Consider the following 25,439-nt stretch of genomic DNA (forward strand, 5'->3'; position numbering starts at 1 on the left):
GTGACAGGGATTTCATAGTAGCGCGTGACCCTTGCAACCACTCGCACTCAGTTGGGAGTTTGAAGGGGATTCTGAGGTAATGATAAGGAGGGATTTCACTCTCACATACCTTTGTGAGGAGTTTTTCTTTGTTTGTTGATCTTTATCGCTTCAGTCCAAGTTTTAACCCCTAAAAATGGAGCCAGGTCTTAAAATCCTCATCCTCCCATAGAGAGCTTACTCTGCTTCCTAAGCCATTCGGGGGTTTAGAGGCTATCCACTGGAATTCCTTTCTTTACCACTGTCTTCTTAAATCTCAGTATGTGGTCAGAAAGCCACTTCCAGCCTATTCATGTCATGCCCTCCTCCTCTCTCTGCGTGCACCTCTTATGCCACAAACTTCACAAGATGTTCTTGAATTAGACGTGTGATGTTTATTTGCTTAACTTTTGTTCTAAAAATGGCAAAACAAGGAAGCTGTTTGTGGGTCAGCGGGAAGTGAAGGGGTTAAGCATTTCATCTGACAGCGACACAACAAAAAGAAGAAGGCCATTGATTGTTTTTTCAGGCTCTCATTGACAATATGAAAGGTTGCTTTGGCTGCATGTTCAGCGTGTGCAGGCTAAAACCGCCGCTGCCAGATGTCACGCAGGCGCTCCAAAGGAGTCAGTTATCGCCAAAGACCACAAACACGTACACCCGTTGGGTTACAGTTTTCTCTGCCCCAATTTTCTGCTTGTCACCTGCATTTATCTTTCCCACATTACCTGTCAGATATCTCTGCGTGCATGTTCAGCATTGCCTCATGAAAGAAGTCTCTCAAAGGACCCACATTCTCTTTTTTTCCTTTCTCTTATTTTCCTTCTCCCTGGCAGTCTCAGTCCTCTTCATGGAAAAACCCGGTTAAGTTTGTGCCCTACAGCACTGACAAGCTGCTAACCGACTTTCCTCTTCGGCTACACAAGCCAGTAAACAAGCCACAGACATATATAGTTATAAAAATACATTTGAAAGGCTGGTGATGGAAATGCTGTGCAGTTTTGTGTCTTCACACCAGCAGAGAGAGAGAGAGAGAGAGAGACAGTGGACCCTCAGTCCTCTTTGCTCAGCTCGTGGTTTACTGGGTTTGGGTTAGCAGGGAAGCAGACAGACTTGTTCTCCGTCACAGATGGTTTCTGTCCGAAACCGCCGCAAGCTTTTTTTAGACGGAGGGGAGACAGGGTGTGGATGACTGTGTACCTACCACAACTATATGAGTAAACAGCCGGGATCAGGGTTAAGTGTATCCAGACTCGACACATAAATGTCCACAAACAACGGCCCACGTCTTCTGATGAAATTATATGCTGGTGTCACTTTTTGCACACTCTTGAGACAAGCTGTACTCTAAAAGACTCTGTAAGATGTTTGTATTTTAATTAGAGATACAGCAAGCCAATGTGTTGCACAACAGCAATAACCGATTCCATCTGTTTCCAGCTTTTGTTCAGGACAAAAACTGGACTCAGTTCTTCTAGTACAAGAAAAAACTCATGTTTTCGACAGTTTTTTTGTTTTACACAAATACAGCTCTTTAGGAATACTCTGGCTTGTCTGTGGGTGTTTTGCCCTTCTCTATATGCCTCAGACTGTTAAACTTGGTCAGCATTGGCCTTCAGGGCGAATTCCTGTGCCTAATGTCTTTGCATTTGAAAATACTGTAGGTTAGTGTGAATATTAGTAATGCATGGTAAATAATTGATCGTACATTTTTAATTAAAACAACTCCCTCCATATTTAACACCAAATTAATTATTGGTAACTATTTGTATGGTGCAGCTTTGGAAATACAGTACTGTGCAAGACTCTTGAGATACCTCTTATTTCTAAATTTCTTTCCAAGGAGCCAGACTATTCTTGTAATTTTCTAAAAGGGTCTTGGGCAATAGTTATCCAGCCTCTCTGAAGATCTTTGTCTTTGGATATTGGCTGCTTTTTTACTCACTGCTAGTCCAGTCTTTGTATCTGACAAGAATGTTGTTTTGTTTGTTAAACCACTTAACACTGACCTATGAATCACTCAAGCATAAAATACGCCGAACTCATGGGATGAACCTCTGTTGTCTCTACGCATAATAAACAGCTTAGCAACGAACCAATTTTAAACATTATATTTAGACACTTTGTTACCAGCAGCTGTTAACAGAAATGCATAATTTGTTCCCATTTTTATTTAAATCTACCAAAAATACCAATGATGAGAGAATCGGACAGATAAAAAAAGGTGGTTGCCCCAACAAGGTGATTCCCAAAGAGCCGAAAACTAGATATTTCTCAGTAACATGAATCCTTGATGCATGCTCAATCATCCAGGTAAGGAAATCCCAAAAGATCAGTGGTGATGAATATTTGCATATTAATGATCAGGGAGCTGACCTCACAGCCCATTGTTCGCCAGTGGTCTTATGCAAATGTGTGCCTTATAAGGTTGGGGAAACCTGCTGTCACCTGAGACTGAAGAAGTCACTTGGATGAGTGATGAAATGTTTCTCCCACTGAAAATGCTACAGCCAGAAGAACAGAATCAACTTTTGGGATTTGAGAAAACTGGACAAGTGGAGGATAAAACAGAAAGTGGTAGATATTATCTGAAAGTCATGTCCTTATGTAGGTAACAGTCTAGGAAAGACTTGACACATGACCTGAGAGATGCTTCTGACCCTTCAGTTGATCCATTTACTGTTTGCCAAAGACTTATTGGAAATGGTCTCAGTGGCTGTCAAGAAGCCATTAATAAGGAAGGGAAACAGGGACAAAAGACTGAGGAATGCCAAATTACACAATAACTGGACTGAAAATCAGTGACAGTGACTGAAAACAGGTCTTTTGGAGTGATGAATTCAAATTGAAAAATTCTGGTTGAAATCATTGTCAGTATGTATGGAGGAGTTCAGGAGAGGTGCAACAATGAGTGTTTACAGCATCTGTAAAATATGGTGGAGGCCCTGTCATGGTTTGGGGCTGCATTTCAGCCTGTTGTGTTGGGGTTCTTGTCAAAACTGATGGAGCTGGGAATGCAGAAAGAAGGGTTAGATTTTAATCCACTGCTGCCATCTGAAAAGTGTCTTTTTGGCAACAGGTTTATTTTTCTCCATGTCATGTCATGGATTGGCAGAGCCCAAAACTCGACATTACTGAAGCAGTGTGGGATCATCTTGATAGAAAACGGAGCAAAAAGCAGCCAGCATTCAAAGAAAAGCTTTAATTGTCGTTCAAGAAGCCTGGAGAAGTATTCCCAAAGACTACTTTAAGAAATTACTAGAAAGCTTGTCTAAGAGAAAACTCTTTCAAAAATTATAATTGTACAAACTCTGTTTTCGCCTTATGTACTGATTTCCATCTACATCAGAGAATAGGATCAACGAATACATTCATTAGGGTCGCCGAACTTTGTGATTGAATTCTGAATGATTGCTTCTCAGGCTTCAAGTAGAAGACACATTAAATTCCTTTTCTTCCTCTATGGGAGAATCACAGCTGATGGGTTTTCATGACCAAAGTTGAAATATCACTCAAACATGGATTCATCTCTGTTTCCGTCACTTCCCTTCTATGTAATGGTGCCTTGCAGAAACTTTGCTTCGTGTTTGGTGTGAACGCAGCATTAGGAGTAAGAGACAACGTTGGAGGCTGACAAATTAAGCTAACACTGAAGTGCCGGGGCCAATGTTACAGCATTAAAAAGCATGTTTACAGACTGGTCCTAAAACAATTTTAGCCACTAGGAATTCATAACAACTGTATAATGGATGACTTTTTAATAAAATACCCATCTGTTGGTGGAAGGTGTTGCCTTGATTGAGGTGTTTCCACAGAGGGAACGTTAACCTACCCAAACACTTTATGAATGAACTTGCTAACCAAGTGTGCTACAATCAGCTGATAACTTCATACTACAGCCTCTTGTGGAAACTTCTGGCCCCAACTCTAATGCTGAGGCCTCAAAATATAGAATTTAAAAGCAATGGCTGTCATCACAGCAGCTATGTCCATCTTGTAGATACAGTCTATGATGAGAAGACGGTCTTAATCGTACTTTCATGTTACAGTTTTTGGCTTCAGTTGCTACATCTTTGTGAGAGCCTACAAGTAAAATATCGGTGCGAATTGTTTGGTGATTTATTCAAACATGAAGATAACACTTAACCAGGATTGTATCTCTAATATCCTGCAGCAACACACCATCTGTGTTCAATTGGATCATTATCTGTTTATGGGACAATGACCCAAAAACACCTCCAGGCCTTGAAAAAGCTTTTTGACCAAAGGGCAGAGTGATGGAGTGCTGTGCCAGAGCACCATGCCTCCAAAATCACTGGGATCACTGGGGTCTGGGAGGAGTTTTACTGCAGGAAAAACAGCCAGCAAGTGCTCAGCAAATATGGAAACTCCATCAAGACTTGCTTATGATGCTGGCTGTGCAAAGGTGTTATCAAAACAAAAGGTGGTTGCTTTGTTATAGAATATATTTAGTTTGTGGTATTTTTGCTTCCTTTGTGTTTTTTCGTTGTTATTTTGAAGTTCTGAATTCTTGTAGAAAAAACAAAGGAAAACCATGCTGTGCTGTAGCAAGTACTTTCGCATTACTGGATTTGGTTTGATTTGTACCATAAGCTGCTTCTTTAAAGTGACATTATTGCCACATTTATGGTTGTGCTGGTCATATCAGTAGTGATATGATTACTCATCAAAGATGTTTCAAAAACAGTCACAGACATTGGCATTACACATCCAGAAAGTCTTGGGTGGCAGATGACATTTTATTGTCGTCCCACATCGAATGCTCAAGCTTCCCCCGCCTCCTCACCTCATAGCCTTCATAGCGTGACGATCAGGGACGATTTTGAAAGTGCAGTTGACTCGCCGAGCCATAACATTTTATAGTGTGTTTTCACAAATTGTATTCTTTTCATTTTTTCTTTTTAAATAGAATTACAGAGTAGAAACGCTTTGTTATGAGTAATTTTTTATTCATTGTTTAGAAAAAAAATGTACAGCTGTCTAGTGTCAAAATATGCTTATTGAGTAAAAGCTAATATAATGGCCTTCTGCTACACAGCAGTTTGTTGTTTGTTTATTATGTTATATATTAATAATCTTGAGCTGCAAGGTTGTATCTAGTAGTTGTAGTTGAGCATGTTAAATCACTGTAGTAAATGTAAAGTGTTTAACAAAAAAAATAGGGAAAAAATGACCTTTTATTATGCAGTATGCCAAAATAAAGCAAGATCCACTCAACTAAACAAGACACACTGACGAAGAACACAGGAAGGGCTTCAAATCCACAAGAGGTAAACAGGGAAGAAAGCCTTTTTTTCCAAACACATATGCAGGTGGTTACATATGGTTAAAATGATTCAAATGCTGTAAGTATACACGTTTCATATAAATATAGTCTATGACTTAATTATTTTCTGTATCCCACATAATTAAACATTTCAGTTACATAAAATGTGTGAATTTTGATTTTATGTACTGTATAGTCTGTATACTTAATACGTATAAAATCCAGAAAGGTACACAGCATGGAGCGGTTCATTTACAAACACAAGTCTAACTGAAGTTTCACACTGTTTTTGTTAGAAAAATTCAAATCGTTACATACTTAAATTTAAGCAAAATGTCACAAATCTGCACTGTCATGAACAATAATTTAAACCTAATTTTTAATGATTTGTTGGGTTAACCCTCTGAGGTCCAAAATATAACTGGCCATTTTTGAAACATTTGTATTTCATGTTCAAATTGTTTCATTGTATTTTTTTTCCTTGCCTTGCTTGGTATTGTTCTTTTCAGCACAACCTCACGTGTCTGAATTTAGTTATTTTTCACTGACATATTGTATTAACAAAACGGATCTGAAATCACACAAAAACGTGGCATGTATGGCATGGGGTGGCACGTGCCACCTCATGTGGCATGTGCCACCCCATGCCACCCTTCTAGATCTGCCCATGCGGTTAGTGCTGAAACGAAAAAGCTCAACGAAAGGAAGTCTAAACTTGTATTAGGATGAATGATGCGATTGGGTGATCACATCACGAAGGCGTGTCTGTTTCGTTGGAGTTGTGTGGACAGTGGATGAGACAAGAAACTCCACCGACTCCGGTAAGGTAAGACATCACACTGCAGTCAATGAGCGGTAGTGTGCACTCACAGACGCTTATTTTACCTTTATTATCAGGTATCGCCGGTTATCGGTAACCGCCTTCAGATTAAGCGTAAAAAAGGCGAATTTGCTGAAGAATAACGTTGCTGTTGTATCGGATGCTGATTTGTGCTGTTATGTTAAAGTTACGAGGCCGTGGTTCGTTTTTATACCTAAAATAATCTCAAGAGGTAGTAAAATAGAGACAAACAGTCCGGGGCTTTCGTTACTCCGTGGCCGCGTGTGTCCTTTGTTGATGTAAATTAAAATTAGCGCCACGTTTTCGCGCTCTCTTTCGGCAATTAGACCCAGACGGTCCAGCTAGAGGAGACGGCTGACTAATGGAAACATTTTGGTGCTAAAAAACGGTGTTTCTTAACGCATTTTCTCCTTCCTGCGCTTCACATTACGCCGCTTTTTGTTTCTCTCAGCACGAGAGTGGCACATCTAAACCATTGCTGCATCTTCTTCCCGAATTTTGTGATTAAAAACAAAAGAATCTAATTAAACTATTGTCGAATGTAAAAAGTGCTACATTTTTAGATAACCTTGTGATCAGTCGTTGGACACGTGGTTGTGTAGCGTGTGTGTGTGTAGTATGTGTGTGTGCTGGCAGCTGTAATGGGCTCTTGAATGGTACCACGTGGGTGATGGTATCACACAGGAGTTGATGAAATGAATACATTCTCAGCTTAAGCGTGCCAGTTGTGAGCTGAAAACATGTGTGGTTTGAACAGGGGAGTGGGCATCTGGTGGGGTGCTTTCTCTTGTGGTTTTGTAATACTTAGATGATTTATAGGGGGTAGTTCTGTTGCAGGCTCTCTCCTTTACTGAGTGTCTTTCCTGGCCTGTCTTCAGGTCACATGAATCTGTGTCTATTTGTGACTCTGTGACCCCTGAACAGGGAGAAGAGTGCCCCAGAATGGCAACTTTTTTCCCCCCCAGTGAACAGCTGATGGTGCTGTGACCCACCACGGGGTGCCTAGTAAGAGTGGGAGTTAGGTTTCCACCTGTTGCCTGAGCTTTAACCAGTCTTCCTGGTTACAGAATATAGCATAGATCATTTCTGGCTAATGTGAAGGAAATGATTAGGCTAAACTGACTCAAGACCTTGTATTTCAAGTCAACTGTGCTGACTGTAGTGCAGTCATGGAGCTGCTGTTGCCAGTCTGCTATTCATCCAAACCACCTGAACCAACTGAAAAGATGGGCAGCTGGAGAAAGGCTTTGTTCCTGCTCCGTTAGAGTGGCGGGAAAGGAAAATGAGTGTAAAGAGAGCAGGTCACATGGAAGACAACAGATTTGGAGACCTTTTAGCACCCTTTCTTCTGGTGTGAATTGGATTTCTTTGTAAATTCTAAGGATTTATAATCCTGACACTCTCAGTAGCTCACTGAAGTCTCCCTTATCTCCCTGTGTTATTGATTCCTGCTCTTATTTGCCCATGCAAATAATTATTCTCAGTTTGAGACAGCAATCTCTGTAAGTCACTGGATTGCTTTTCTGAATCAAATATAAAAAGGGGAAAAATATGGACAGCATAGTTAGTAGGTAGTAGTTTTTGTTTCTAGATAAAGATTACATGTTTGCAGTAGAGAGTGCTTCCTGTTTTTTTTACCTTCTTATAAATAGATGGAGTTATGAGTAATAAGCCAGATATCGTGTTTCAGTTGTATTTCCACTCCCAGCTTCAGTGATGTTCGAGGTTTGTTGAATTACCTTCATTGATCTGCTTCATTGTGTATTGGATTGTTGTGCAGGTCTGCTTGGTGTGAACGTGACAACTCAAATCCCTTTTTTGTACACGTGATGAGATAAAGGTATTTGCCAACGTCTCAGGATATTTTTGTTCCTTGAAATGAGCTGTCGCAGCCATTGTTTTTATTTAGTTTTTTTGATCGCTGACTGAATAAAAGGCCTGTACAGGCGCGGCGTTTGGTGATGTCCACTGACCGCGACGTTGACACCAAATAGCAACTTTGACGTGATGAAAAACTGAAATTTTTATGCAGCATAAATTTGCTGCCAGGGCAGGTGGTTGCAATACTGATGCACGGCCCAGTGAAATTGGAAAGCAGTGTGAAGATCTTGTTTCAATCTACTGTACTTAGTTTACAGTGAGGCAGGAGGGTGTGCACGAACATGTATGAGCATGTGAACCTAAAATAAGTTAAGAAATAAAGTACATGTAAAAGTCTTGTGCCATCCCTCAATTCTTTATTCAATTCTTTATCCTATTGGGAATAGGAACATGAGAAATGGATGCATTTAATTTATTGAAATGTGTAACAAAGTGACTAGATACATAGTTTAAACTAGGTTTTTGTCATATGTGTAGACACGCCTCGAATTCGGTGCCTTCTTATGCTTGAATGATTCTTTTTAACACACACACAAAAAAACAGGTTGGTCTGAAAATGGTCAGGTACAGGACTGGACTAAATGAGTGACAAAGCAGCCAGCGTCCAAATTTCTAGCTCCTTGATAGCACAATGTAAAGAAATGAGGGGTGGCTCAAGATCTTTGCATATCACTGTGGCAACACATATACTTTGACAGCATATAACTTGTATCTCAAATGAAAGTGTTGCAGTTGTTTTGCTGTTCATTGCTCTTGCATAAGACTTAGGGTGAGTGATTGCCCATTCTCTATGAGACCTGGCAACCCAAATAAAACACTTCCTTATTTAGTCTGCCTATATAGTGATGGTCAATAACGCAGCTTATATAGTGCCTATATAGTGATGGTCAATAACGCAGCTTATATAGTGCCTATATAGTGATGGTCAATAACGCAGCTTCACACTTTAAGCTTTGAGAAACTGAGCTGTAAACCTTTTTCAACCCAGAACTCGTCCATTATTTTCTCTTCTTTGTTCAAAAATGAGACCCAAACATCTTGAAAAAAAATTTCTGGCCCTGTTTTGTTATGGAATTTTCCACATCACCCATGTGTTCCCCCTTTTTTGCAGTCTTTCAGTTTGTTGTTCTCTTTTGACAGCATGAAGGTAGTCAGTGAAACTGTCCTTGACACACAAACTGGAGGAGAGACTGCGTGAAATTGAAATCAAGGCTGTAAAAGTCAATGTACTACAACGTAGCTATAAAGTATTCCTGGGTGTCCTCAGTCTGAGCTGTGGAGCAAACAGCAATTTCTGTGTGTGCCTCAGTTTGTGTGTCATACTTGAACCCAGGGGCGATTCTAGTTCAAACTTTTAGAGGGGCTCAGATCCCAATCATAATGTTATGCTTACAGTGCCTCCTAATTAATATTTAAAAAAAAAAATGCTGTTTGCAAATGTCATCAGCCCTTTTCACATTTGCAAACCTCAATTCCATTGGAGTCGCATTACGATGTTACCTTCAAAAGCAACCTAATTGGTTGGATGACCTGTTGTAGTGTTGAGGAATAAATCAAGTGAATAGTTGGAGATCTCAGTCTAATCCAGCCGTTCTAGGGTAGAGCCTTAAGTTATCAAACCCGAGGCAAAGGCTCAGTCAGGAAAGAAGTAGCATCGGGTATCCCAATTTCATGAGTGGAGAATAGATCTCAAGTCTCTCACGTCAATGTAGTGGCAGCCATCCTGTTCAAGCCATGTTTAGAGTGGTATGAATCCTGAATAAACTACCATTCATATTAATATGCTCTGTTTAGAGTGTGCACTGGCATTTTTTAAGTGTGCTACTGGAAAGCACGCAAGGCATCCATAAAATACACGAAAAACTACTTTGTGAAAAATAAGTATTGTTTTTCCAGCTAACTTCACTATCTCCTGCCTTTCTCCTTTGTCCTCTCGCTCTATCACCGTGTTCAACTAGAAATTAAAAATTGACAAAAATATAACCTTAAAATAAATATAAGAGCAATTGAGGGATCCACAATTCATAACACGACAACACAGCTTTATAATTTTTAGTGAATTTGACTACATGTCCTCTCTTACCTGTTTATTTTTGCCCCGTCTCTTTGCTGTCTTCATCCTGCTCTCGCCCTTTCTCTCCCTCTCTATGTAAAATATTACAGTGAGTCAAAGATACGAAGATGTCAGGTGCAGATTTCAAGTAATCACAAATAAACACAGAAGTTTTACTTTGCCAACATTATATTTTCTATCTAAATTGTGAAAATAACAGCTGTATATCCATGTGCCTCTTGTGTGAGTGCTTATGAACTCCAACTCTGGAGCAGCCGGCTGGTAGTCTTTGTTCTGCTCTGCTGCCTCGGTGAGCTCAGCGTAGCGGCACATCAACCAGCTTTTCACCTCCTGCAGGTTGTGGTTAATTTGGACCTCAAGCGCACAGCAGATTACCAGAGCAGAGCAAGCACTCCCCGAGGTTGAATTGGAGTACATCCAACTGTGTGAGTTTCTTTCTGGGAAGGTGGCTGAACGGCACAAAGGGCGGCCAAAGTAGCAACCTGGGCCAAAAGCCAGCCGGTAGCAAAAACAGGAGACTGGAAGTGCCAGTTAAAATGAAAGGAGTGTACACACAGGAACTGATTCACTCAGCGCACATCCCTTTGTAGCTGACGGTCAGTTGCTAGTGGGTGTTGCAGGTAACAGTTGCCTAGGTAACTGTTGTATTTGCCACCCTGTCATATGCCAATCAACACTATCCTTTGCTATTATTGTTGTTGCCTTAATTGCTCATATTGAAGTTTAGAAAAGTTCTCCTGTGGAAATCATTCCAACTTACTTTCTTGGAATATTCAGGTTAGGGTTCAGAGCTAGTTTGGAGCTGGTCACCAATGATGCCTCAGAGGGTTAACATTGCAGAAATTCCTTTTTTTTTTCTTAGAAAGGATTTCAAAAAGATTCAGATTTTTAGGTTAATATTTTTATGGCTTTATTTAATGGGTAGTTGATTTGTGTTGCAGTGGTGGCACGCAGTTGTGGAGCTAGAATAGAGAGTTGTAAATAGATACTGATGGGGAATCCCATCCCATTGGAGGGGATGTATTAAAAAGCTTGATGATAAGTGCTATAGAACAAAACCACTATTGTGGTAGTTTCCATTCCCTGTCTTCGAGAAATTTCTGACCTGAAAAGCTATCGAATCACGGCCACATATTGCTTGTTTTCCAACGACACCCCTCCGTCCTACTGGTTGCACATGCTGATCATTTAATGGCACACGCTAATGCTACAGATGTCAAACTCATTTTACATCGTGGGCCACATACAGCCCACTTTGATCTTAAGTGGGCCTGACCAATGAAACTCCTTTGTCTGTGAGTGTTAAGAAGTTTAACTACTATTTAATCCCTAAAATAGCTCAATTTAAGAAAGAGAAGTCTAATTTCAACAGTACAAATTGCAGAAAAAGTTCTGCTAGCTTATTGCTCAGACTGTCCTTTAATTGACAGGGTTGGGAGGGTTCACAAACTTGAGGATGACATGTCTCTTCAAGATTGTCAGTATAAAACTATGCAGTCTTCAGCAGTCATGCTAAAATAAACAGCACCATCATATCCATTTCCTCTGGTTAATTGCTAGCAAAACAATCCAGTTCCAGTCCAGTAGCAGTCTAATATTACTAAGTCAAAATGCTGTGACTTGAAAAGGGTTTGGCTCCCATTAGCACTGGGACATGACCTCGAGGAGAGAGTTTATTCTTCACACACCTCATCATATGACCAGCATCAAACTATTCTGTAAGTCAGCCTGGGGATAAAGGCGTCCCTGTTAAAGAGGTATACCGGTGAGAAAAATGAACTTCTAACCTTTTCCATCCATGTTTAGCTCTGATGTAAGTGGCATTTCAACTATAACTTCTTACCCTCCACTGTACCCCAGTTTGAAAAACTCACTTCCCCATACACCAAACCCCTTGTCACTGTCCTTGTCTCTAAATTCAGGCAAACACGCCACATAGACACGCATTACCTCCATAACACGTGCCACTCTTTTTCACATGCCAGCAATAACCGCTGAGAGATCACAATGAGGAAGATGGTCATACCATCTGTGTTCTCAGAATCGGCCTCTATTGTTCCACCAGGACACACATATTTGTATGGAGAATGTTGCGTTCAACGACTGCTTTTTAAACTTCTCAGTGTGGATGGTAAAGTTTAGATCATGCCCATAGCACATGACTGCTTATGTGTGCTGTTTTGCTTGGTTTTAACCTAATGAGGAAACTGCATTCAGAACCTCTTTAACTTTTAAGCCTACACAATATAGGTTATTTTATAGCAAGCTTTGACTTGCTATTAAAATAGTTTCTTTGTCTCTGCTTTAATGCAGTATACACATGGGTACATAGTCACAAGTTTTATGTTCTGAGTACATACTTTAATAATTTTGAACCCGTTTTTACCTTAGTAATGTGAACTGTTCAAGATTTAATTGTAATCAGAATAAAAGACACTGCTTGAAACATGCATTCTTTGTAACGTCCACCCGGAGACGACCCCTGTGGTTTTAGATAGCCCGGTTTGTGTAGAAGTCCGTGGGCTGTTTAGTCCTTGACTTGATCAGTAAACTTGTAACAGTCAGAAAGGAGGGTAGCCCGCTGGCTAACAATTTGCCAGTCACAACTGGTTACCCAGTAGATGTAGAGCAACGGTCCTCAACCTTTTTTGCACCACGGACCAGTTTAATGTCAGACAATATTTTCACGGACCGGCCTTTAAGGTGTCGCGGATAAATAGAACAAAATAAAATGATACGACCAAGACAAAAACTGTGGTATTTTGTAAATATAATAATAAACGGGAATTCACTGTGTAATTGTGTAACTTTATTAGCAGCGTCTTCCTGAAATGCGGCAACAACATTGAGAGTAGCATACTCTTCTCTGCCCTTTAATCCTTTCTGGTCGCTATGGTAATATTTCTTTCAAAATAAGACACACAACTACAACACGGGAAAAGACCCAGGGAAACCGAGTTAACAATAAAAACCCTGAAAACCATAAATTTCACACCCGAGCCTCAACTCACGCGGCCTGGTACCAAACGACCGTGGACCGGGGGTTGGGGGCCGCTGATGTAGAGCATAAAACTTACATCCGACCATCGCTCCTTACATCTGGTTGCAGAACACTGAGATGGCGACAGCTAAGACTGAGGCTTCACTAATCACTGGGTGACATCAGTGGTTACATCAATCTTTTACTGTTGGTGGGATTGTGTGTCACATCTAAATTAAAGGGCTTTCTCATTCGTTCCTGTAAATGAGCTTTGGCTCAGATTTGGTTGAAGTTGTGATGAGGGTTTGGATTCATGCTTGTGCTCCAACACAAAAACAACATGGTTGTTGCAATATTTAAGTTTGAAGATCATTTGTATACTGTGTAAAATCTTTGTAGTTGGATTAATGACACAAATGTGAGAAGACCAAAAGTTACATTTCAATTTTATCAAGTATAAAAACAGTTGAATACGGGATGACAAGCCCACTTTGTTGTAGTGTCATTGTGTATCATTGTGGCGTGACCAGACCAGATTTTTCACAGAAATTTTTGGGCTGGTCTGAATTGCCCTAGTTCTCCTAGAGGGGGAAACAATAAATTACCACCAGTGCTGTTAAATCTTTGTTAACTGGAGTGCTGATTGTTGGACTTGGACATCGTTGAGAGGCTAGCCAGCGAAAGTGTTAAAGTGTACCACTCTACAGACTGCAAAGTGCCTGTGTGAGTGAGTGTGTGTTTGTGTTTGTTGGGCACCATTTCAGCACCAGGCAGCTTATGCCAACTGGCTCGTTTTGATGGCATGTTAGGTTGAGAGAGGCATACCTTACAGGAATCTGGGACAAGGCAAAGCCGGTGAATTTTAAGCACACTGTAGTGTATGGCTGTGGTCAACGTCAAGCCTCAATAAGCTGCTCTGACAGACTGACATTTGTCATGATAACTAGAGGAAGAGAGATGTTTAAAATACTGATTTAGTGGTGTGATTCTCAAAAGGCTATTCAGGAGAAAGAACTTTAATCCTGGTCCTTTCTTCCTTCTGCACGACTGCAGCCAGTTAGTCACTGTGTGAAAAGAGTGTCAATGTCAGATTAGTGATTTTGGAAAGTTACAAAAATGTTGAGTCACAGTTCTCTCAGTTTTGACATTGAAGAGGTGTGGGAAAACAGGGATAAACAAAGCTCAGACAATATGTGCTCCTGTGGATCCATACATCTGTTTTCTTAGCTGCTCATCCCATTAAAGGTTGTAAGACCCATCACACTGAGACACACCAAAACACACACACTCACTTTCATCAATTAAGCTAACAAACATCTCCTCCGATTGTGGGAGGAAGCGTGAGTACCTGGAGGAAGGCCGCACAGAGACAGGATGGGCACATGTGAACAGAAACACGAAAATAATTTCCCGAAAGGTCAAACTTAGCTGCCAAAGACCTTCATAACAGGAATTATGCTTTGATACATAATTTCCTAGTTGATTAAATGGAAGGAAGAAAAAAGGAGGGAAATATTCAGAAGATGGTGAAAACCTTTAATGGACAAGGTCAAACTCTACTTTTTAAAAGAATAGTGTCTGTGTTTAAAGGAAAACTGAAACTCTTAATCACATTGTTCAGTTTGCAAATTGTAACCTTAACTTTGTGCACAGTGTAACAAATGTAACAAAGGTTGTTTCTAGTGTGAGGGGATGTTGTTGCAGTATTTGTCTGTTTGTCCTCTGCCCCTCTAACAATCCATATAGGCCCGTCTCACTGACAGGGGTTTCTCACAGTTGGAGTTTGCTTGTTCAGTCCCATGTTTTTACAATTAGCTAACCTGTGTGTGCATATAGAGGACCCTCTGTCCTCTATAGCTCGCTCATGACCAGCAAGTTAGATCTGGCTGGTCATGTATTCATAAGTTCTCTCAGCAGCACTACAGAGCTTCTAGTACACTTCGGAAAGGCAGTTAATTCAACTGTAGCTAAGTCAAATTGTATACATATATTTCCTTGATGTGATTAACTTCAAATTTAACCAAAATCATCAACAGAATGTGAAGTATTTTAAACATTTCCCTATTTTTACTTGTCTCAGAAAATCTCACTCTCTTTTTTTGACCTTTTATGCAGCTCAGCTTGTTCGTGGAACAGTTACATATTGTTTGTCTGACTGTGAGAGAGAACAGTTTTAGCCACGTGAACAGACGCTCTTTGTTTGTGCGTCAGCTTCAGACAATTTCTTATGTGATAAGGGATGGGATGGCCATCTTTTTATGACTGTAGTGTTACTTTCTGAGGAGTGTCTAGTTCCACAAATTATCTTATGTGAGAGGAGGATATCCTTCGCTCGCCAAGCTTATTCGTCTTTCCGTCTGTGCAGATTTCATGCCATCTTTATCTTGACAAAAGGCAGGAGACTGAAATATGCATTAAATACTCTGGCTATCAATCGCTCATTGCGGATTGAATTTAATGCAGAATTTTTTTAACAATAAATACTTGTCGGCTGGGTCCTTCCTTGTAGCCTTTGCCATGATATACTGTGTTATTTGGCTCATCAGCCAATCATCTGTTGCTCATGAGAGAAGGCAGAGTCTGCACATCATTCGGCTGACTTATTGCTCACCTCTCATTACTGCGGTCTACAGCAGTGTGAGCTAGCAGAGCTGTGATTCAGTGTTAGGTTAGCATATATTACTGAAGTAAACATCCCTTCAAATGTTACAAATGCAGTCATGTGATCTTCATTTCTTGCCTCCCAGTTACGGTAATGCTCGAAGAGTGCAACATTTTGCAGTGGCCTTCAGTGAAGGCCTGGCTCACGCTACTTCCAACAGCCTATGGGCCCCCTTGTAGTTAGCACATTGGTTGTGTTTTGCGAGATTGTGGTATCACCACAGACCTGTCAGTGGTTTTTTTTTTGTTTTTTTTTTCCCGCTGTCACAGCTGACACAACCGCGTCCAATAGGAGAGGTGCACGACCAGCCGGAGCTACACCAAAGCACGGCTCGTGCAAGCAGATCCGACTGCACTTTTGGTGTGTGCGATCCTTCACGAGTGTTTGAAGGACAGTTTTGTTTCATTTTAAAGTGTGGCTTTTTAATCTAAACTACAAAACTGTATCTGTTTCAAATATTGCTCATCAATCTTTCTGATTGCTACTAATAATAAAAAAAATATCAGACCATATCAGCCAATCACTATTTCATGCAAGCAAAACAAAGTGACTTTTTGATGCAAGAGAGTGCGGCCGTGAACCATACCACCATATCAGTGTTTAATTTCACTATAAACACTGATCACCCTGACAGATTAGGGTAACACTTCCTCTCGCCGAAAAAGGTTTCCCCTCCATATTAGAGGCAAAGAAGTGCACCCACTGTGAATATGTCAAGTCCACAGGATACAGTTTTAAAATGAGCCCATTAAAGTTGAATAGTGCAGTTCGTTAGCTGTTGCATTTCTGTTCCCACGAGCTGTGTACTTACCGAGCTAACCTAAACTGCGCTTTATGTTGTTTAGATTGACTTGATGCCAAATTGCTCTGTGTTTTTAAAGGAGGAAGTGTTTTCTAGTGAAGATTTTCTGTTTGGATGCCTTGTCACACAGATATCTGAGCACATGTCTTCCATCAGATTCAAAGCAGAAAGGTTTGAAAGGAGTTGGGAGCGCAAATGGTTCTGGATTAGTCAATAAGAGGCAGTGGGAGCAAAGTGGCTTGGGAGAGGGAAGTGATAGATGGAGCAGGTCAAGAAAGTGTGAACTTGATAATAACAGAACTGCTGAGGAGGAAAAGTGGATGAAATGAGATGAGAAATTATCAAACAGTAGGACACATGGGGATGAAAAGGCTCAGTGGATTGATTTAATTAAAACACAAGCCTCACTCTTTTTTTTTGTTTTGTTTTTGTTTTGCTCAACTATGTAAAGTAGTAATCTGTATGACAAGAGTATCATGTGCTCCAAATGTAAAAATGTGTAGGAAGGGCTGGAAGGGCTCCAGGAGAACAAGATGTTCGAGGTAAAGGGAAGAGGGAGGGATGGGCACTTAGATGCAAAGGGGGCTGGTCACAAGACAGTTGGGTGTCAGCCTACGAAACATCTGTATAGTATAAGCGAGGCATGAGGGCTTATTCAGTCCTTGTGTGATCTGATCAGTGGAACGCGAGAGCCTCTGTCTGTGTTTGAACGCCTCTCCGAGTAAGTTTTTTTTGCAGTTTGTTCCTGTTTTTGTTTTGTTTAAGAGGAGTTGTGCTGTGAACTTTTGAATTTAGAAACTTTGTGGCAAGATGCCTCAGGCTTGTGTTGCTTAAGTGTTAAGCTGCTCTTTGTTGCTGCGGTTAGTTTGTGTTGTAAACACAATGTAATGACTGAGGGGTTGTTCACATTGCATCAATTAGGAAATGAAATTAAGCATTTATTGAAATTTGTGTATTAATTAGATTTTCAATCTGAGGTTGTTTGGAAACTACAAAAGGGGGGTTTCTGAACTATAAAGTGGTCGTCACGTGGAGTAGGTGAAGAATCCAAAAAATGAAGCAGCAGCGTAATAAGCTCAGTTGCTCTTTTAGTTAGTGCCCTAGTTGGGAGTGGGTAGCTGTTGGCCTGCTCGTGCCAGCTTGTTCTGACCTCCTCCTGGCTGAAGCTCCAATTGTTTCTTTTAGAAATAGCTCATCCTACTCTGAGTTTGTAAGGCAATTCATTTACAGGACGAGTTTAACCAGTATATAAATAGTTACCAGTGGAAAAAAACACACTTGTAAATACTTGATATCACAGGCTATGCATTGCTTCTAAAACGTATAACAAAGCTGCAAGCGCAGTTGAGAGGAGAGGTGAGAAATGTATACATTTTAAACAGGTTAAACAACGCAACGTGTGAAAGAAAGTGAAGGATATTGGAGCATCCACAAGACTCGCCGCTCGCTCTATTGCATGTGAATATGTAAATAGAGAAAGAAAGAAATTCCTGTGGATAATAACATGTCTGAGCTTTTTACTTCTGTAACCTTCCATTTCTCATCTGCACATTGCAGACCTGGTGCTGCACTAATCCAACACTGAACACGAACCGCAAGATTGTCCATCGAGAATCATGACGGCCATCAGTGCACCTCGGGACAAGTAAGAGGAGAATTTTTAAACGATTTAAGCTGTGCCTTTGTTCGATTTCTATCTTGGCATTAATAATCTCTGACTGAGATTTGGTTGAGTCCCAGTGTATATATTGTTCCGATTTGTTTGTTGATACTAAGATGAATGACTTGATTGATGTGCCTTCATGCGAACTTCCTTTTGCTCCTTTCCCAGATACAATTCAGTATGGCTCATTTTCTTCATCCTGGGCTTGGGAAGCCTCTTGCCATGGAATTTCTTCATGACGGCAACAATGGTAAAGTGCAATTGTAATCTTGTCATTGCGAGAGCGTCTGCAGGCGAATGTGGTTTATCTCTGGATCAGGAGACAGATAGAAATAAAGGAAGAGCCCTGGTGGTGCCTTTTGTGGTTAACAAGTAGTTCAATGAAAGGTTGGGCTTCACTAATGGGAAGGTTGACAAAACAAAGGCTGATGTACCTTTCTTTAACCCCCCCCCCCCCCCCCCCCCCCCCCCCCCCACAAAAAAAGAAAACTCGAGGTGGATTTCCCTATCAGTGGTTTCGTCTCCCAAATCCCAACCATTCTTCCTGAGCTTTAAGGGATGCTGTTGTTGCATTGAGAGAGGCAATCTGGACTAACCCTAAAAGGAAATTCTTGCTGTTAAAGTGCATAATAGTTATTTTATTTAAAACCACAGGAAAACCGAACTGATAAGCAAGAACTTCTCTAACAACATGAAACAAAGATTTCATTATTTAATCTTCTCTTAATGTGTCAGTCAAGCAACCTTCCAATTAATTCCTTTTTTAAATACACTTAAATGTTAGTGGCTGTCAAACTAACATTTAAGATTAACATTTTATCACTTTTAAACTAAACTAAAAATAAGATACACATTTGATCAATTTTACTGCTGTAAAGGGCTCAATCTTTTAAACAAACTTTCAAAGTTTAAAAGTTGATTTTATTCAGCTTTAATTGTAATAAATAGAAACGAATAACATGCCACAGCTTGGCAGGGAGTGAATTTGGGGTTTTCGGGAAGTGACAAAGCAAAGCAGTAAAGCAGGGAGTGAATTTGTTTTTAATAATCACTTGAAGCCAAAATTTCAGTTGAAATTAAAATGAGATTGCTCAGCTCTGCTTGACACCATCAGAAAACTGTTTGACTCAAAATTTTACCTTCAGTCTGTTGCAGGAGTCCTACAATAAACACTGCTCCCATAAGGCAGAAACATTTCTTAGTATTAGCCTCTGTGTAAACTCTAATCATCAGATGCTTTCTGAGATGCTTCAGGAAAACAAAGTTCAGTTTTTGTTGTGACTCTCTGCAAATTACATTCATGTGACACAAACCTGTGACTCCATATTAGTGATGAATTGCAGGAGAACCCTTGTGGTAAATGTGTGTTCTTCCGTCCTCCTTCTTCAGTACTTCACCAGCAGACTGAAGGACGTGCCCACTGTGCACTCCTCCAATCAGACGGCCAACGAGACGGCCGGAGACTCTCGCAATGTGCTGGAGTCCAAGTTCAACAACGTGATGACGCTGTGCGCCATGGTGCCTCTGCTCATCTTCACCTGTCTCAACTCCTTCATACACCAGAGGTATCGAACTACCGTCAGTCTAACTAAAAAGCTCGACTCATTAAAAGGCAAACTATAAATATTTCTACTGAAGCAAGAAGTGAGAAAAGATCTGAGCGAACACGAGTCGGGGTTAAGTGGCCACAGTATTGCATTATAACTAAATAACAGCACAACCTTTTGGTTTCAGTTTAGTATCTTTTGTCTCATTTTATGGCACTGAGACATTTTTAATTAGTATATGTCATGTTTTTCAAACATTTTTGCCCTTTGTTTTAATTGTGAGTAACCCTTTTTTAAAAAAAATGTTTTTAATAGTTATAAATATCGACAGTCTCCAGAGAGTACACCAGTAGCTAATATTTATTAATACAGCATTTTCTGAGGCAGAATTTACATTTAGATTTTTCTTCAGTGGTTCACAGCGGTTATGTCTAATCTCTGGGGAGGTATCTCTGCTGATACAGTCGTCATAACGACAGTAACCAATCACTCACAAGGCAAGCTGTCTAAACAGTTAGCCTCAATGGAGCTAGTATATTAGGAGACCTCCACATTTGATCCATCAGGCTCAAACTTTCAATTGCTCTAATTTCTAATCATCTTCATTACTTACACAAGTTCAGTATAATATAAATCCCCTGGTGTAATAACTCAGTTATAACTAAAGTTCTCTGTTTTTCTTTACTCTGAAGTAGTTTTATGGTAGCTGTTTTTTTTTTATTTTTTATTAATTCGGAGAAGATTGTGTACACAAGACTTAGCGGGCACAGCGTAAACTTTTCCTCCCCTTAACCTTCAGTCACCCCGTGCCACTGTGAGTAACGTGATCCTGTTGTATGAGCTTATGTTTAGCGTGTTTGGTTTAATTAGAGTAGGATTGAGAAAAATCCAGGGTGGCCCTTGACCACAATGAACCCTTCTCCTGCACTGCTTACTCAGGAATGTTATTTATGTTCTCTACTTTATGTATCTTCTTTACCTCTTCCTGCTTATCTTCCTGGTTTTCTGTACTTTGGTTTCCCTCATGTCTTCCTCGGTTTCATTTCTCAGCATTTTTACCACTTAGTTTTTGCTTCATGTGCCATTTCTGTGTACTGCTGTTCTTTCAGAAAGACAAAAAGTTGAGCTTAAGATGAAAAAAAGGGCTTAGTCACTGCAACTGACTCAAGCACTTCCGCTTTCTTGACATTTGCATTTCTTTGAAGAGCAGTAACTGAGTGATGCTTATGTGCTTTCAGGATGGGCGTTTTTAAATATGTGGTTTTTCTTTGTTTCAGGATTCCTCAGAAATTGAGAATCTCTGGCAGCTTGACGGTCATCCTGGTGGTTTTTCTGGTGACAGCGGTGGTTGTTAAAGTAGAACTGGCTCCTCTTCCCTTCTTTGTCCTGACCATGGTCAAAATTGTCTGCATCAACTGTGAGTTTCTAGTGCTTAAAAAAATGCACAGTTCTTCAGTAAAAGTCTATTACTCAGAAAGAAAGCTTCAGTATATTTAAAAGAAATCTGTGAGAGATCAAAATGAAAAAAGCCTAAACTAGCCTACTTGATAACAAGAGCAGTGTTGGTACTTTGATTGTGTGCATTTACCTGTAGGCGATGTAAACTTTTTGTTTGTAAAATGTGCAAAAAATATTAAATGAGTTTGTTGAAGAAGAATAAAGGGAAAAACGTAATTCAGTAAATCAAAATTGAAATAATACTAGATTAAAAGAAACAATAGAGAGCTTAAAATGAGTGCAGGTACTGTGGTAGGAGGTTTTTATGAAGTTTTTCTACATCTCTGCTTGGGGCAGTGGAGTTCAAATAGATGTTAGATAAGTGTTCAGCTTCGTGTCCAGTAAGTGGTGCAGAGGACAGTCAGGATCCATTAAATGTCCACATCCAGTCAATTACATGACCTCTTTGCCAGCTGATGGAGGAATAAAAAAAGCATATATTGATTCAAAAGACAAAAACAAGGACGAATTACCTCAGCGAGCGATACAGATTCCAGCTAGCAGTTCAGAATTCGGGCCACAAAGCTACCTCCTCGTACCATCACTTCTGGGATCACAACACTTTTCAGTCCCAAAACATTTCGTCTGTCCGCTCAGATTAGTGTCCCTGTTCACCCCCAAAATCCTTGATTTGTGTCAGTCTCAATGCAACGCTCTAAGGCTTGCTCGAGGCAACAGAACTACTGGTGAAGATTCGTCATTGTCAATAATGTAATACAAAGAAAAACCAAAAACCACAAGTAGACTTTAAAAAGAAAAAATGAGCCATTTCACTATCACTCAAGTCAAAATGAGCCAGAAAATCAACTTTTTCAGGTGACAAACTGATTAAAATGTAAAAATTGGTACAGAGGACAATCAAAATTCATTAATTATCCACAGCCACAGTCATTTAGATGACCTCTTTGTCAGATGACGGACGGTTGAAAACTGTATGTTGATTCAAACTACATCTAAATGGCAACAACAAGAAAAGGGGATCTGGGGTTAAGGGGGGGTACAACAGCCAAAACATGAGGAAATTACCAACAAATTCATTTAAAATCACACACCAGGGGTACGAAAAGGGGAAAAATGACACAGAAGTAGTTCAGTTAAACAGAAAATGTGGGGAAAAGGCCTGAGAGTTTTCTGATTTCTGCACGCGCCAAAGACAAATGAAGAAACACAGCTTGCCGCACATCTGCAAAGAATTATCCTGCATTAGCAACACAATCATAAATTTAAGAGCCCAGAAACGGAAAACTAACAATTATAAGCTTCATAAAGATATCTGTATTAGAATAAGAATTTAATTCATAGCCTTATTTCCATGTTGAAGTCATATAACTGATTATTTCTGTGGATCTTTCTTTGATAAAAATCATCTGCTGACCATGTTGGGAAAATTCACACAGAGAAAGATACACAAGCTGCACTCTCACAGTGTTTGTTTGTTTACAATAAGTCACAGAGCAGCAGGAATAAACTTACCCCCCTCCTTATCCCCAGTGGGTCCTGACCCCCAGATTTGCATGTGGAACAGCCCGTTGTGTTTGCTTTAGAGGGGAGGACACGGTGACTTTGAGAGGAATGTGCTGACGCAGATATCAAAGCCTCAGTTTCACACGTTTCGAGATTTCTGCAGCTACTAACTTGTTTGTAACATGTTGTAATGCGGAAGGAAAGTCTGTACTGACAAAAAACGTTTTTTTAGGGGAGACAATTAAAATGATAGAAGTGTTATGCAACACTTATCTTAAATACTTTGATCAGAAGGATGTTATTTCTCTCTGACATGCTTGTTGGCTATAACTGTGTAGCTGTGGATCAGTTTTTTGTGTTTCTGTGTCACAGTCACTCTGTAATTCCTCAAATGTGTTTTTTCTCTCACTTTTATTCATCCCTCTTCAGCGTTTGGGGCGATTTTTCAGAGCAGTCTGTTCGGGCTGGCAGGGATTCTACCTGCCTCTTACACCACTCCCATCATGAGCGGACAGGGGCTGGCCGGCACCTTCGCTGCCTTCTCCATGATCTGCGCTCTGGCCAGTAAGTCTCACACAAAACAACTCTGGGATTAAACAAAATACGGGGGTCATTTCTTATATTCTGAAAAAGTTCTGACCCTCTGATTCGATTTACTTTTTATGTTCATCAACTTTAAATGAAGCCATGAAAAATGTTATCTTCTGTAACTTACCCCAAGATGTCACTGCCACAAAACACCAGACCACTACAGCTCCTCTTGCAGGTGCTCTTGCACCACAGCAGGTTGAACCCATGTGGTTTATTTGAGCAGGCACTTGCCAACAAGGCCAGGGTTGCAGAGTGGTTTCCCCCTTATCCCTGCTCCAAGTGAGGTTACTTAGCTCCTAAAGTATCACCACATTTTGTCTTGCCCCTCACCCAAAACCAGTTTGCTTTGGGTTACCCTATCAGGGGTCAATTTACCCCAAGATCATGCTCCTCCCCCAACATGGCGATTCACAGAGTGAAGCACTTGTACAGTCACTGTACCAGTGGCTTCAGTCTGTGATGACTGAGTGAGTTAATGTGTTCTTCAGCCCTATAAATGTCCCCTGACTCTGTCCTGTCCTTTAGAAGTTATGAAGGATGGAAAAATGATGTGAAATTAAAGGCACAAGATTTCAGCCCTTGTGGACTTCAGGGGTCTGTAACTCTGACAATGTTCATAACGAGAATGTAAAATTTTCTATGGCTTAATTAAGTGTTCTTAAGTTATTAGAGAAATAAGTCAGCTGATTCTGAGGGACTTGGGAGGGAGGAACGGATTCATTTTTCATGAAATTATCCAATAATAAGAAAACACACTAATGACTCTGTGTGTGATTTTCTACAGGTGGGTCAGAACTGCAGGACAGTGCTTTTGGTTACTTCATCACAGCTTGTGTTGTGATTCTTCTGGCTATAATGTCCTACCTCGCTCTTCCCAAGATGGTAAGGCCTCAATCTATAAATATAACTTATAATTTTTCCTGGTTTTTCCTCCTTTCTAGTGCTTTTTATTCACGAGGTATTTGTTTTACATCTAAGGCCAAATGTGTCACATTTATTTATTTATGTACTTTGGAAAACACTCGCAAACTTGAGTGAAACGTCTTTGAGCCGTTTTGATTGATGGCGAATAAAATTCAGTTTCTCCGGGAACAAGCTGCTCATCTTTGTCCTGCTGGTTTAGTGGAAACAGTTAATTATGGTTTCCATTTTTGTTAACAGGAGTTCTTCCAGTACTGCATGGAGAGCAGTAGATGTGCACCATCAGCCGATGAGGAGAACAAGATGGACTTGCTCAAAAAAGGTGCTTAACGGGCTGCTCACTATAAAAAAAAGAAGAAGCTAATGCAGATGTTTAGGTCAGGGGGTTAAAGCTGGGACACACAGCTTTTCATGTTATGCTACATTATAGTCCAATTGCACCGTAGAGGCTGTGCAATCACAAATTTCTGCCTCTTGGATGTTGCAGATGCAAAAAGCACAACACTGTTGTAACTCAGACTTTGATTCTGGCTGTGCAGATTCTCAAGAACTGACATCACATGGAGAGTAATAAAGTTCAACATGTGTACCCTCCTAGATCAGATTCTCGAAATTCTGTCATCTGTTTTGTATTTTTCCATCTAAGTAGTTTTTTCCCGTGTCATTGTGGCTTTTGCTGCACTCTGTGTTTTGTTCTCAGTTTTAACAACATTCTGCTGAAATCTAAACTGAGCCAGAATCTCAAAATCTGCTGACTCCACAAACCTGTTTTCTATTAAGTGCAATCTGTAGCTCAGGTCTGCTGTTGGCAGCACTCGGTAAGCTCCGTCCTCGCCTGTTTCCTGCGATGAAACACTTTCGAAATTGTACTTTTGTTTCTCTTGTTAGACAAAGACATTATTTAAAAAGACTGCATGTGACTGGTAAATGGGATTCAGTCTGGAGCGCTTTATCTCCATCCAAGGCTTCAATCTGCTTGCTTCATACAAGTCTTTCTGCCAGTGTAATTACAGGCGTGGCAGCCACTATTCCTAAGAACCCCCTCACCCCCCACCCCAACTTCCTGTTAACTGTTTAAACACATAAAGACAGTTTAGAAAACTGCTCTTTTTTCGCTTCTTTATAAAGAACCAGGCAAATTATGCTTATCAGCTGAAAACCTTTATGTGTGCCTACCTGTGCCCGCTTTTTAATGCTAGAAGTAAATAAAA

General features: G+C 40.3%; 1 protein-coding gene across 4 annotated transcripts in view; it reads left to right on the forward strand.

The window, feature by feature from the left end:
* Positions 1-25,439, forward strand: part of LOC100691053 (equilibrative nucleoside transporter 1) — a 43,872-nt gene that overhangs the window by 10,438 nt on the left and 7,995 nt on the right. Inside the window, exons 1-9 of one of the 4 annotated variants that reach the window (XM_005474316.4) lie at positions 5,961-5,977; positions 6,030-6,131; positions 18,103-18,190; positions 18,377-18,458; positions 19,598-19,773; positions 21,033-21,172; positions 23,146-23,280; positions 24,092-24,189; positions 24,469-24,550. In XM_005474316.4, the coding sequence (XP_005474373.1) occupies positions 18,162-18,190; positions 18,377-18,458; positions 19,598-19,773; positions 21,033-21,172; positions 23,146-23,280; positions 24,092-24,189; positions 24,469-24,550 (742 nt within the window). In that variant the 5' untranslated portion in view covers positions 5,961-5,977; positions 6,030-6,131; positions 18,103-18,161. Of the gene's footprint in view, positions 1-5,960; positions 5,978-6,029; positions 6,132-17,139; positions 17,267-18,102; positions 18,191-18,376; positions 18,459-19,597; positions 19,774-21,032; positions 21,173-23,145; positions 23,281-24,091; positions 24,190-24,468; positions 24,551-25,439 lie in introns of those variants that run through there. The other 3 variants (XM_025897284.1, XM_003438423.5, XM_005474318.4) reach the window with 3 other exon arrangements.

Source organism: Oreochromis niloticus, linkage group LG13, assembly GCF_001858045.2.
Source record: "Oreochromis niloticus isolate F11D_XX linkage group LG13, O_niloticus_UMD_NMBU, whole genome shotgun sequence".
In the NCBI taxonomy this organism is placed as follows: Eukaryota; Metazoa; Chordata; class Actinopteri; order Cichliformes; family Cichlidae; genus Oreochromis; species Oreochromis niloticus.